Source organism: Struthio camelus, chromosome 2, assembly GCF_040807025.1.
Source record: "Struthio camelus isolate bStrCam1 chromosome 2, bStrCam1.hap1, whole genome shotgun sequence".
In the NCBI taxonomy this organism is placed as follows: domain Eukaryota; kingdom Metazoa; phylum Chordata; class Aves; order Struthioniformes; family Struthionidae; genus Struthio; species Struthio camelus.
The window spans coordinates 16,078,271-16,093,770 of record NC_090943.1 but is presented as its reverse complement, the minus strand read 5'-3'; the positions used below and the strand labels follow the sequence as shown (position 1 = coordinate 16,093,770).

The 15,500-nt window shown below is 36.3% G+C and overlaps 1 protein-coding gene across 26 annotated transcripts in view; it reads right to left on the bottom strand.

The window, feature by feature from the left end:
* Nucleotides 1-15,500, bottom strand: part of PARD3 (par-3 family cell polarity regulator) — a 468,531-nt gene that overhangs the window by 270,133 nt on the left and 182,898 nt on the right. For all 26 annotated transcript variants that reach the window (XM_068934384.1, XM_068934389.1, XM_068934381.1 and 23 more), the window contains exon 4: nucleotides 7,555-7,733. In XM_068934384.1, the coding sequence (XP_068790485.1) occupies nucleotides 7,555-7,733 (179 nt within the window). The remainder of the gene's footprint in view (nucleotides 1-7,554; nucleotides 7,734-15,500) is intronic.

Here is a 15,500-nt window from a genome sequence, read left to right as displayed (position 1 = left end):
TAGTCCTTCGTCCAAAGCAGTTCCCTGCACGATTCTGAATTTTATTCTGAGATGCCCTTTCTTAGTTGTCTTTCCTTGTTTTGTTGCGCGACTAGTATGTACAGTAAGATGACTTAAAATTCTTTTAAATACCTTTAAAAGGCTGAAATAATCGCTATTTAAGCCTTTCAGAAATCCTGTCAGAACCATATAGTAAGAACAGTGTGTATTTCAAGCACAACTAGCTTCTTTTTCTCACTCTCTACACATTCAGACAAAATTCAAACCTGCTTTGCACTAATAAACAACCATGATAATATGGAAAAAAAAAAAAGCATCTGCAAAAACTCTTGAACGGAAGTTTATAATGCAAATGCAATGTAAGTCAATTGTTGTGGGTTACAACTAAATAGATGAGAACTAGTCAAAATCCAGTGCCAATTCTCAGCAAAGAAAAAGTATATGCCTTTCTAAACTTGAAAAAGTCCACTAAACCTCAACATCCAACTTCTTTTTATTTATTTATTCAATCTTTAATCAAGCTACTCTTTCAGGTGCAGAGATTATTCCTTTTCAAATCTAGGGTGAATTATATTTAAAAAGAAAGGGGGGAGGTGGGGAAGGACGACAACCAAACAACCAAGAAAATACCCCAATGTCACCAAATGAAAAGGCTCCAGGCCTACACCTGAAAACTTTGTATTTTGATGGAGAACTAAAACATAAACAAATAAAAGAAATAGATATGAACATTTAAAAATTAGAATTTGCAGAGGATGTATTTGTTTAGGTGAGTAGCAGAGGAAACCTCAGCCACTTGTTACAATATAAATTTTCTTATACCACGAACTTGAGAGCTTTGCGTTGGCAGTACAGCTTTTATCTTCTTTCCAAGATAGATGCTGTACATCACGTTTACTGCAGTGAAAACAGAAACATCCTGGGCAGTTCCCACCATGCCTTCACCCCCGGTAAGGGACTCGCGCTGTGCCACGAGTCTCCCTTGCCTGTGTTCACCCCACCGGGGACACTGTCTGCCTGGCAGCTGCATCTGTCACATCTGTCATCATACAGAAAGATAGTCAGGATAGCACAGCACTGGGAGAAAAACCATATTATTCCTATTTTACTGATGAAGAACAAAGATTAAGAGAGATCAACAGATTCACTCAGCCTCACAGTGGAAAAGCAAAAAAAAAGTATCCTATCTTAGGTTCTCCATTTTATTTCTTCAATATGGACCCCCTAATCTCCTGCCTTTTCTTGGGGACAGAGGGGAAATCTGATAGATCAGCTTCCACAAACGGGCAGCTCAGAGTGAGAAAAGAGCAAAAAAGATGGAGAAAATCATAACTTAAACTTGAGGGAATGGTGGGCTGTTAGATTTTTTCCTATTTCCTGACATGTCCGGAAATGACTGGCTTTGGGATCTAAACAGTTGAACAGTACCCGTCTGTGTACACAGCAAACTGAATAGTACAGCATCAAGTGATACACTTGGTCATTCTCTCTCTGCGCACCAGGCAAGGATTTCTCATTTTATGCCTCTCATTCCCAACTTGCTGCAGCCATTCCAAAAAAGGTATTTCAGGCTCTCATTTCAACAACATAGGAAAAAAAAAAAAAAGACGATACTGAGAAATACTGCGTTGGTTTTATTATTTCGAAAGTCAGGAATGTTGAGTTCTGCCATAGAAACTTTAATTTTTATTGCACTGAAATACCACCAGCTGCTTTCTAAGGAAAGTCAGATTTTCTCAGTGGCATCCAGTGGAAGGACAAGAGGCAACAGACACATATTGAAACAGGTAAAATTCCCTTTCAACACAAGAAGAGACTTTTCTACTGTGAGCATCACCGAACACTGGAACAGGTTGCCCAGAGAGGTTGCAGAGTTTCCATCCTTGCAGCTATTCAAAACTTGACTAGACACGCTCGCAGGCAACACGCTCTAGGTGACCCTGCTTGAGCTGCAGGGTTGGGCCAGATGATCTCTACAGGTGCCTGCCAACCTCAGCTATTCTGCAGTTCTACAAAAATCATGAATTTTATACATGACTCAGGAGAAAAACAAGATACATTCTTTTTATTTTATGTTGTACTCTGTTTGGGTACATTTGCTGTGAACTATTTCATCACTACGTGACAAGCCGACGGCAAAGACTTTCTATCACAAAGAAAAAAACTGACGCACACACTTTTTGTTTTTTAAATTTCTTTCCACCTCTCTCCTACAGCAACATTTTCTGCATTAAAACACTCTATTTCAACATTTGTAAATAACTTAACTCTTCCTTCTCTCATTTTGTGAAATCATGTCTGAAATGACAGAATTAACGAATGTCTCACCAGAAAGAGAAAAGAAAAGCACTGCTCAAAAAAACTTGGATGAAGAAATTTCATGGCTATTGCATCCTTCAGAACTTCCGCTCAAAACATTGCGTTTTTTATTTTGAAAGCAGAAACCTGTCTTCATTGCATAGTGACTTAAACATATCACAAAGGAGATGCAAGACCCTTTGCATTTCCTCTGTATCTCTCCTTAGCCAATTCCGTTGTATCTCACCACTTCACTCACATTGTTAATCCGGTAAATGCTATATCTCCCTCTTGTATTAGTACGAACAAAGAGTGTCCCTAGCTATAAAACGAAACTAACACACACATTTCCATTACAGGGCTTTTAAGCCCTGCAAATTATAACTAAAATCTACTGAAATACTGTGTCTTAGCCGACGGTAACAGAGGAGACATGCATAACTAAGCCATGTTAAAAAAAGACTCAAAGCCAAATGAAACTAAGTCTCATTTTAAGTCTGTTTTTAACAAAAATGGTATGTCAGTGTGAAAGTCTCTCATATAACGCATATACGCTTTTCTCCTATCTCGAGATATTTCATTACAGAAATAAATTTTCATATTCTGTTAACAAGGGAATTAGAAAGCACTCTGTCTTTCAGATATATGAAAAAAAATACTCTGCTCTGCAGTCTGAAAAATTGTACTGGCCAGTTTCAACCCAATAGGAATAGGAAAGATAACTGCAAGTGGAGACCGTGGCATATCACAGCGGTTTATAGTTAAGGGACTTAACACTGATGAGACTTAGATCAAAGAATCTCCCATGCGGTTTCCAAATTCTTCCTCTGCAGTTTAGAGAGCCCACAAAGATCAGGTTTCCAAGTATGAAGAAAGTATATCCTAAAAAAATTATTTCTACAGAGGTGGCTATTCTCATTCTCATAATACATACATGGGTAAGCCCGTTTCAGAACAAAACAAAACCAAACCAAACCTGGCTACTGACTAAATGGCAAAGGCAAAAAGAACCAAAAAAAAAAAAAAAAAAAAAGTGCCAAGTATACTCATGTGTCTGTCTGCTGTTGTTCATAGCCCTGCAGAGCATGCTGCACGCCATTTGCTTTGCTCCAGGTAGGTGAATCCAAGGGCAGGAGAGGCACAGGACCCCATGCACAATCATTTTTCTTTCTCATTGCTCTCTCTTGAGCTGTCCTTCTTAGCGTACATTTTCACTTCCTTATGCTATGTCAGTGCTGTTATCTTTGAGGCAACAATATATGAATCAAATTCAGAAAAGTCACGCTGGGAAATTTTTCACCAGCTGGTTAGCATAGTATAACCTGCCTGCATTAAGCAAGGCAGGTTAACTAGATAAGCTGTGCATATTTCAGAGAAGCAGGATCAAAGTAGATAACTAATTTATAATGATACACAATTCTTCGCCACAAATAGGGAGGCAAATTAAAAAAAAAAAACATTAAAAAGATAAAGCATAATTAACTTACAAGAGGCAACATATATGGTTCCTGTAGTACAGTAACACAAACCTCTAAGGAAAAGGAAACCTGATTTTCATTAATGCAACTCACACATTTTCAGACCAGCTAGTTAAGCCAATTGGCTTTGGTACTGAATTACAAGAATGTGATTCAAATTAACAGTTATTCAAAAAAACAATAACATCAAGAAATATTTTACTGCAGTGCCAAAAACACCTATGATGTGCTTCAGCCACATACAGTCTGTTCAACTGTACAGTTCAGCACAGTTTAAACAAAATTACAGCTTGTAAATCAGGCACTACCTCAGGCCTTTGAGAAGTTATTTTTTACTAAGTTCTCTTCTTGTTTCATTAGAATGACTCAGGAAAGTAAAAGAAAGTGAAGCCTTGAATTACTAGGTAATAGAGATGTATCTCATACACACAGAGAAGTATTTGAAAGTGTTTTTAATATTCATTTTAAAAAGAATCCCAAGAAGTGAATTTACCTAAGAAAGCTATTGATAATCATGAATCAATTTTGTGAATACTTGCATATATGAAGAGACCTAATCATTTGGTTGAGACCACCCATGAGAAAGATATGGGAGGAAGAGATTAGGACTTATCCAGCTGAGTACAGTTAGCAACATTACAATAATTTTAAAACAATGAATAATAATAATTCTTCAAATAAATAAGTAGCTGCAGACCCAGTGCATATGGTTTCAGGTTGCTCTTACAAGTTTTAAGTATAGGTGAACAAGATAAAGAATTGAAATTAATCAGGGTCTTCCTTTCCTAAGGAATGGAACACATGCAGTGTTCTGCGATAGTATCACAATATATATGATGCATCTTTATAATGACATGATACAAAAAAACAGATCTAGAGCTGCACTTCTAGATCAGTGCAAGGGTTTCATCCCAAAACATCGTATTTATCATAATAAATACGTGTCTTAATATCAACACAAATATAAATCTAAGTAGGACCTACTCATGCTCCTCCAAACCAAACTATCACCTTCCACTAATTCTTCTGAAGGAAGAAATTGATTTCCTATTTCATCTACCCTAATAACTAGGGTAGCACAACAGTTTTTTCCAACAGAATCCATCAAGCATCCTACCTTTTGCTTCTTCCCCAGTGCCCTTTTCCCTTTTTATTGCCCAGAACTACTGGCATATGTCCTAACTCTTCGCAGCCTTCAGTGCATGGCAGCATTCCCATCTACTTCTTTTCATCTAATCTTGGGCAACTGCCCGTTTTCCTGCCATTCCAAATTCTTCTTACCCCAAATGAAATAAGCACCAATAAGGGATCTTCTCTGACTTGCTCCCAAGAAATAAATCCTTTCTACCAGATACATGCAGTTTCCCTCTGATAATCCCTCCCAAAATTGGACAGGGTTTCTACCTGTCAATTATTTCTCTTGAGAGGTGAAGGGCTGAAAGTAATATCACTTCCTAGAGTCAGTAGGTGGATGAAGATTTTGGCAGCTTTCCCAGAATTCCCTTTCTTGTTTCTGCAAGATACGCACAGATATTGCTGGGGTAAAGTTGCAAATCTACAACTGTGCTGCAAATCCCAGCCCAAGAACATATGTTCTTGTGCTGTCAAGAGGGAGAACTGCAGTGAAAACATTACGTAGTGCCAACTGCCCACCAAAGATAGATGGGTGCTCAAGCCCAATGCACAAAGCAGAAAATTAAGAATGCTCTCTTTGCTTCGCTTGAAATGTCTATGTCATCTATAATCAATGAAACAGTCTGGAACAAAGCACAGCCGTCTCTTTTTGTTATCTGAGTAGCTGAAGAAAACAACCTAACATAAAAAAGCGACAAGTTGTTACTGTTCAAAAAGCCAAATATGTTTGTAAAAATTTAGTGTTAGTACTTCAGTAAGTGACTGGTGATAAAGACTACAAAAATGTACCTTCTGGAATAATAATACAAATGAAATTGTAGCTAATACTGGGAAAGAAAAGGAGAATTATTAATATCAGTTCTTAAGAGGAATGAGATTCACTATAAAATTTTGACTGGCATGAAGAAATTGACAAGCTGAAAATACAAATGAATGATTTAGCACAATTGAACTCAGTAGATTAATTCATAGCATATTTTACACAAGCAATTATTATTTACTTCCAGTTGTTTACAGTATCTTACCTATTAAAAATTTTGTATTCACTGATCTCCTCCATTCAGAGGATCAATGTATCCAGTGTGTATAAAAAAAGGTAAAAGAAATTACCCGTATCTGTTGCAATAACCTATATTTCCCTCCCATCATCTTGATTTAAAGTGGTCTTGTAGCTTCACATCACTACATGTGATCAAACTAATTCCTTTCCATTTTGGTCCAATAGACAACCGATTATTTTCATGAAAATCAAAAGTACAACTAACAATTCAAGATGACTAGTGTGAAAGATTAGCTGCTGTTCAAATTTCTTCAATTCCTGCTAACTTCAGATACTCAAAGAAATCTGATTATGCTACGTACGGCCCTCAATATCCATGCTTCTAAAGTAATGAAGTGTAATCCCATTACGATTTCAGAAAAATTCTCTGAAAATGTTAACATTTCAAATAGATCAGATGATCTGTTCTCTTCTCCAGGTTAGAATACTATAAAAGACTGTTTTCAAAAAAACATGCGTTTCTGTGACATAACACTACAAATGACAAAAAATACACTCTAACCCACCTGGAACTCTGACCAAGCAGACATGTAAAGATACCACATTAAACTGAAACCTCTGTGGTTTTTCTGTGGACCTCAATGCCAATGATTATTGTATTTTCATTGATATTTTTGAAATAACCAGTACCGCACCAAAGATAGATGATGAGCTCATCAGTAAAGACTTCATTTTCTGCGGTGTGGTAGTCCTGGCTGCAGAGTGTTTGTGTTTTAATACTACATAGAATTAATAGTAATAAAGAAAAAAATAAAACACCTATAACAAGCTGTATACCTTCTAACAGGGTCTAGTCAGAATGGTAACCAAAAGTTCAACTTTTCATACAAATGACTCACTTTATTAGAAAATATAAGCTCTTTACCTTTAGAGTTGGATTTTAAATTATCATTACAATTTTGGGCAATGAAGGAGACTGCACAAAAAGGAAATATACTCCTTTTTTTTCCAATTTTTTTCAATACTGCACTGAGAAATTTCTGCTGACTTCTCTAGCAACTAATGCAGCTTATGTAGACATACTGAAATCTCATTGAAAAAATGAAGCAAAACGCACACTCTGTATTTCACTGCTTTAGTTTTAATAATGTTATCAAGGAGAGACAACTTTTGCAATTTTTGGTTTGTATTACTTGACTAGTGGCTCAGAAAGTAAAAAACTAGTGCTACTACATCAGAAAAAGAGAACCAGACTGACTGCAGGCATGGAGATTATTCAGTGGCAGTAGGATTTCTACTGAGATCAGTAAAAATCATTTTAGACATCGCCTATTTGCATTCAAAGAAAATGTGTGAGAGTATTTAGGTCCTGCTTTGCAGAGTAATGAGTAATCAGAGCTGCAACTACAGTTAATGGCAAAATCAAATTTCTAGAACACCTGCTGCGGATATTACAGAGAATGTCCTAAGAGGAGGATGCATATATAACTGAAATAGTATTCTTTCTCCTTATGATGTAGTTTGTTGGATAACGCCTAAAAAAAAAAAAGGTTTAAACCAGGAGCAGGTGAGAGAAGGACAAAAGAGCAACTGAAGATCAATGCACACTTCTCATTTATCAGAGAAAGAGGCGGGGGGAAATACCTTTCTTTCATGATTACTGGGTACTCCAGGGGTGTTCTGCTTGAGAAAGCCTGCTGTTGTGGACCACCTTGTAGGGTTTTTTCGTGATGGCTCTTCTGAAGCAAAATTTGTATCACTTACGGAGGTTGAGAGGCCAATCAGTGCAGGGTCACTACTACGCCGCACATGAAGAGGCATATCTGAAGAATAAAACAGACAGTAAACAAACACTGACTAAATTAAATACACTTTTCACATAGGAAAAATATTTTTTTAAGCTCTGGATGGGTGGTTGACCAAATGCGGTTTTCCAGAGTAACTAGTTATTGACCTCAGCAGAGCTCCTCAAGGACAGAGCCTGTTTCATCAGAACCGCAGCCTTGCTGCTTGACCATCTGAGAGGAAAACAAGGACCAAACAAAACTCTTTGAACCTAGCAAAGCTCTTGCGCTTTTTAAGTACAAATACGAATACCGCTAATATCCGTGAGATTCTGTGTAGATAAAAAATAGCATAGCATACCATTGCGCAACTAACAGACAACGGTCACTTACAGAGCATTTTAACGAGCAAGTAGCCAAAGGTCTAAACTTAACAGCCTGATGCCAAAATAAGGGGTGCACTAAGACTGTGCTGTTGAAGATTAAGTCCTTCACCAGCACCCCACAGTCATGATACTGATGTCGGCACTGCCGGGAAGAACCTGCCCCCCAGACCCTGTGTATCAGCAGCTTCTTCGTAGTGAAAGGCAGCTGCCTCTCGTTTCAGCATATGCTCTTCCTTCCTTTCTCAAAACTTCTGGAAGACACTGTTTTCTCTGTTCTTCCCTTAACTTTCTGACAGCTGAATCTGTGCTGATTTACCCTGATTCCCTTAGCCTTCCAGCTGGCGTGACTGACAGGAGAAAAATACTTCATTAGTAATAAATGATGCAGCAGGCAGGCAGACTGATTGAAAAGAGATTTTTTTTTTTAAATATGTGAAGAGGTCAAATCCATTCTGGAATCTTTGATGGTATGTTGAACTTAGTTTCTCTTGAAAGACAATTTAATTATTCCAATTTCATTTATTATCCTGCAACAAATATCCATACGTCTATAGTCTCCTTGCCCAAACAGAAGTTTCATTGCCTGCGTTTGCGACCCCTTAGCACTCTCCCGCTCAACACTAGAATTGAGGTGACCTGATTTACCAGTTTCATTTCTTTTAACTGCTGCATTCAGAACCTTGAATGCAAAATGAAAAAGGAAAAGGTGAAAACGATGACAGGTAAGCAGCAGAGTTACTGGGAAAGGCACACTGGACAACACCTGAGAATGAAAACGAGAACTGGTTTTTCACGATTTGATGAAGCAGCCTCTGAAGAAGCTGAACCTGTCTCGTGTACTAGAAGAAAAACACAGCAACAGAACTTTCATAAATGAATAGTCCAAGTTTTGAAATTTCTTTATATTAATGCTATACACAATAATATTAAATTTAGAATCTAGTTTTGCATGGCATTATAAAGACATTCAGAGATAAGGTAGGTCATGCCACACACAAACAGAAAACTTTTAAGTTTTTTTTTCCTTGGAGCAACTAGGACGCCTGCTGCTAAGATGCGTGCTAGTAATACATGACAGATATTGAAACAGTCATCCTATCTAAAGTCCAGTCTAGTCAATAATAGAGGATTAATAAATGGGTTTTTTTCCACTATCATTGTACTATTTCTCTTTCCTTTGACAATTCTTGTATTTTTTTTCATTTTTATAACAAAAATATTCACTACAGTTAGTTTTCAGCAAAGAATATTTTTCTTTTGTAAGTATGCCTATATGTTGCATTTAATATAATGGAACTAGAAGTAATTAAAAGCTGTTTTAGGAAAGATCACTTTAATTATGCAGAAAAGTATGCTTAGTCTGAGTTAATTCCACTTAGATTTTGATTACTCTGTATGTATATACTCATACAACTCATAATAGATTTCTTTGATTGCCTTGTCTTCAACTACTTCAAGTTTCATGAAGCAGCTGAACGTAAAGCCTCTCGTTTCCCCCTAGCTGGTAAATATAATAAAAGTACACTATCCAATCCCAAAAGATCTCTACCACACAGATGACACAGCTGTAGTCACAGGCAGCAGCACCGCAAAGCATAATGAAGTGGCCCATTAACAACGGTATCTGTGCTGCTGGCTCAGCTCTAAACGTACACTCTCATTTATTAGATTAGCCTGGTCAAGAAAGTGGGTCTGCAGCACGAGTGGTACCCACTTAAGAAAAATACCAATCTATATTTGCTCCAAGCAGCAGTCCATGCATATCATTCTGTTTGCCTTAGCTACCCACCGTACAACATAGAATTACCATTTTCAAACATGAGTTTACTTGCTCCTTATGCTTATACATCTATATATAAGCACAGTGAAAACAAAATGTTCTCGTATTTTTACACTCTTTCTTCAATTTACTTGACATAACAAAAGTTCATTTCAGTGAACTACTATAGGAAGAGAAGTTGAATTGCCAACAAAGAAAGAAAGAAAGAAAATGTAACTGAAGCCAGCACTTTTGGAGAAGAGCAAGCAATTATCACTTCATTGCCTTTTTCTTTGTAGCTAAAAAGTGACAGTTTGAACCAGGGTAAGTAGCAGAGACTCATTCCAACACTGAAAGCTAATCATACAACAGATTCCCAAATATTAACAGGCTCTAGAGTAAACATTAATGTGAGAAGTCTCTCTATATAACCCATTTACTGACGAGCCACCTTTAATGTGGCCAGTTTCATTTTATTCAGTTAGCTATTAAGGTATTTTCAGGTATTTGTTGGACACTTCTCCAAATCCCCTAAAAAATGTTGCTCTGCTAATTAGAAGAAACAACTTGATCAATTCTAGCTTCTCCTTATGAGGATGCTTCCAAATGTAAAGATAGCTATTGCTAACCAAATGTCACCAATAAAGTAAACTATGAAACCCAATCATTTGGGTGTTTTGGATGTGTGTAAACCCAAGCTAAACTAGAAATTTAAATTTAAATTTAATTTTTATTGCTGGCATGGGACAAGCAAATGGAGCTAGCTCTACTGAATGCTGCTTAGATATGGACAATACCTCTCCAGCTATTAATCCAATAATTTAATCTTATTCACACCATATCTTTTTAACTTGTGGTTAATAATCTTCTTTATACTTCATTTCTAGTTGAAGAGATTGTTGCTAATTCATTTTGAAACTGTCCATTAAAACAACAACAACAATTATTGAACAGTTTTTTCCTAACAGCATATTGTTCTTTACAATCTTCTGGTTTACTTAAATTCATAGATTTGAAGAGGATATACTTTGAAATATTAAAAGGAAAATCAAAGGAAAGGAACTTAATAATTAAACCACAAGATGAAGTACGCGAGGGACCAATGCAATGTCACTGATTCCAGGATGATGGCTGATACCGTTTGAAGTCTGTGGTTTCTTTGAAGAGTGGATAAAGCAGCAATGAACTCTAATCACACGGCTTCAAATTCTCTGTGGCACTAATGCACTGTAAATATTGATTTACTTCCACAGCTAAGGTGCCTTTTAAACAAGCACTTGAAATGGTAAATCTAATAATGAATTACAGGAAGTTTTAAAAGTCTAAGAATTAGGGAAAAATTAAATTAAAAATCATGAAAGTTACCACTAACTGAGTTCTTCTGCCATATTCAAGGACTGTAAGTATTCAGCAACAAGTCCAGCACCATAATTTGAAAAAGAATTACGTATTACAGAGAATCCCACTAAGTTATGTGTATAGCCCCAGATAAGTTAAAAAATAGTTATTCAACTATTCAACTAAAAAATCCAACCTGGATAACAAAATGCCCACATCATAGACATGTAATGCTGACTGGAAGTCTCCTTTTATTAAAAGGAACAGTAGTTTCACTATAAATTATAGCACCAGTCATCATACATTTTTATAACCGTCTTTAAATGTTAAGAACACAGTGTTGTGCCTTTCCTTCCTGCCAGCAATTCCATTTTTATTTTAAAAGGGTCATCACCTTTTCTGATTTTAAAATAGGCTCACGAGCAAAAGCATTTGAGGATCTGGCCAGTTTCATCCTTAAACCTGAATATTTGGTCATTCAATGCAAAGGATGGTGGTCTTTCAGTGAAGAGCTTTTATAAATATATGTATGTACATATGTATGTATATTTTTGTGTGTGTGTGTGTATGTGTATATATATATGTATGTATGTATGTAAAAAAAAATAAGCATTCCAATATCAATTTCTTCTCAGGTGGCAGCTTAGAGGGCACGGCTACAAGAAGGAAAAAAACCTGTTGTTAGGACAGCTCTACTCTGTGAAGATTTCAACCGATATTTCAGTTCCTCAGTGTCATTGGCTGCTCGCATAGTTTGGTTTGCAGTGATTTTAAGGCAGACAATGAAAAATGACCTTTAGGTCACTTCTAGCCACCCAACACAGACAATCCACTATGGCCATGACTGATGAGTAGGCCTGAATGGGATTTTTTTTTCTTATTTTTCTTTTTTTCTTCAACTTCAGACTTTTTCTCCAGGAAAATGATGATTCACTGAAAGCAAAACCCCTGTGGGAAAGAGGAGATTTCAGCAAGGAAGTTTCTCAGGTTAGGGCAGAGTTTCTCAAAGTGAGCCTGCACATACATAAATATAAAGATGTGTGCTGTATGCACAAGATATACAGAAATGGCAATGAAGAAACTGGTCTAGGGATGGGAGATGGAGATTCAACACTTTCACTGTCTGCATCACCTATCCATTTCCTCATACTACTCACACACTTGTCTGGAGTTCAAGAAAGAGGATAAATCACAGGGTCATCCTGCAGCACCAGAAAGCAGGACTGTTTCTTTCCCTTTAAAGCATTCAAAAGTACAGGTTAAGACTTTATCTGTATTTAACTGAAACATCTTTTAACAAATATTTAGATTAGCCTCGAGTTTCACGCACCAGCACAGCTCCTAGGGCTACGGTTCACATTTCAGTAGGTTCAGTTCAGCTCTTTGCTCAGCTGGACACAGGGAGCTCCATTCATTCCCTACACATTCCTTATAACCTTAGAAATCTCAAACCCTCCAGATCGGATCATCTTTCATTTTTACAAATATCTAGAGACAAGATGATGCTGACTTCCAAAGAACACAGAGGCTGTTATAAACTCCACTATAATACATGTTTTCAAAGCTTTTTCTCTTCAGAAAGAAGAAAAATAGATAGAGAAAAGAAAAACAACTGATTGTGAACTTATCTAGAAGCTGCATTGAAACAGCAAGCACAGTAAGCCAGCCCTTCTCTACAAGTTAACAAAACAGTGCAAATCAAATGTAGGCATCTCTAACTAGAGAAGAAAAAATATTAAAAACATGAGCACGTTCCTAGAGGAAAAAACTGCTCCCTGGAAAACAACATTATTTTATTGTAAAAGCCAATGCAAGCACGTGATACGTAGGTGACTGCTGGGAGGGATGTGAAAAGGTAGCACTACATAGCCACAGGTTACTAGTTGCAAATCTCTTCAGAAGCATACTTTTGGACATGACAGCAATGGAAAACGATTCATAAACCACTCAGTTTCTTCGTGGCCCAGAGTAGTAGCTTTCTTTCCTACAGATTCCAGTCCCCATCTAAGTAACTATTATTGAATAAAAGAATTTCCAACATTTCCTAAAGTGAATACTCTTTACTTAATCAAAATCTTCAAAATGTTATTTTTTTCTGAATTTCTCTTTCCCTAATTTTTACTAGTTATCTCCCCTTTGCCTACAAAACTATCTTTTCCTTTCATGTGTCTCAGAAAATTATAGCACTGCCCATGCTAGTCACCACCACATGGTGTTAAGCAATACATATCTTCACCTCTGCCTTATTTTAATTCACTGTTGCTGTTCATTTCTGCAAATATTTTTCTGGTCTTAACTTGTACACAAATCGCCTAGAATAACGTATTTCCCTGATAAGATAGCCCCAATGCTGTCTTATGGGGATCATCCTCCTGTCTTTTTTGCGCTTTGACAGTAATACATACCGAAGAATAATCACATTTGGCCTCTTCTGTCATATTAATTCAGAACATGCATCGAAATCCTAAAACTGTTTCAATAGCCTTATTATAGCATCTTTGCCTTTCTAATTAAAGTATGTGTTCAGTTTAGAACAACATTCTTCAAATATATTAGTTTCTATTTATTCAGATTGAATTAAATTGTATTTTTCTAGTATATGCATTACATCTCTATTGTGTTTTTTATCTTTCTTCAGTTCATATTATTCTCCTTTCCAAGTTTAGCAACATCTAGAAATTTAATTAACGTACTATTTACAATACTGCTTCTTCCAGACCCTTAATAAGCTGTTAAATAAAACCAAGTCTAACAGGAATCCTCACGACAACTTACTGAACAACTATCTCTAGACTGACACATTCATTTGCAAAGATTATTGCTTCAATTTTCAAATCATATTGAATTGTTTATGCTCATATTAATTTGGAATTTTCAAGATGCTGAAATTTATATCAAACTCTTTAATATTTGCAAATATTACTTTAACTGGCCATCATTCACCTATAAATGCTGTACCTTACAAGTGAAAAGTGTGAATTTATCTACAGTGATTTCTCATTCTTAATTACTAACAATTTAGTGTTCACAGCTCTACCTTTCAGAATTATAAGAAAACTTAAGATGACACAGTTTGGATAATTAGGATTTCTAGCCTTAAAAAAAAAATGTTTATGCTTAACAATGTCAACTTCTGAATAAATTTCTCTAAATTTAGACTTCTTGGTTAAATAACTAAGATTGCGTTCCATTCCTTTTAAAGAGGAAAAAAATCATCACTTTCACACAATTTCTGATATTCATAACCACTTCATGTACTAAACCAAATATTTGTATTTATTCGTCTGGCTTTTCAACTGCAGACACCAGCTTACACACTTCCTCTGAAATATATTTTCTATTTGACTAAATGTTGTTCTCTCCTTTCTTATTTCTTTAGCTTTAAAATCACACATGTTATCATCACAAATCACAATTGTTTTACCTGTTTTCCTCATGCCATTGCCCTACATAGCAGGCGAAACGTATCTGGCAAGCAGCTACAGCAGGAGTGGGAGAAATAGGCTATACCTTTGTCCTGCAAAGACACTGCTTGGCCGAGCGGATGGCAGATGAATGAGGTGGGCTGCAGGATTCAGCTTGCAAAATCTGACAGGTGTGCCTATGTCCCTAACCATCACATGACTGTAGAGAAAATACACTTTGTGCTGCAAAATTAAAAACAAAAAAAAACAAAAAAATCCCACTGTGCTCTTGCATACTTATTAGAAATACCAGAAACTATACTAACATATGTGCCATAAGAAACTACACATAGAAAATTAAGATTCCTGAAAGAATGAGCTTCCTGAATAATAACATAACCACACCAGCAAAATAGTCTAATTTTAAAGTGAAAGAAAAGCTCCTACCTATTATCATTTCCAATTTCTTCTAGTAGAACCTAAGTTTTCCATCTTCCCTAACAAGGCCTACTTGAGGACTTTGAAATTTAAAAATTAGAAAATGTCGAGCTGTCACAGTTGTATTTTAACAAGGAAGTAATGTTAAATCCTTATCTTGAAAGTCCTTCAGAATAATAATCTTCTCTTTCTCTAATACTCCTTCTTCTTACTTTTGAATGCTGAGATCCAGTAGGAAAAAGATGATTGCACCTTGAAACTCAGTTTCCTTAGACCCCAGCTTTTTCAGCTAATTAGGGAAAGATCATTAAAACTGAATTTAAAATTTAATTACCTACACCATCTCTGTTTCCTTTCTGTAGCTGAGAAAATAAAAGGCAAAAATGTCAGATCTTACAAATGTTCTATTCCTCTCTCTGTCAAAAAATTACCTTTCAGCATGTTTTAATGAATTACAGTCTCAGTTTTCTGGGTGCACTCT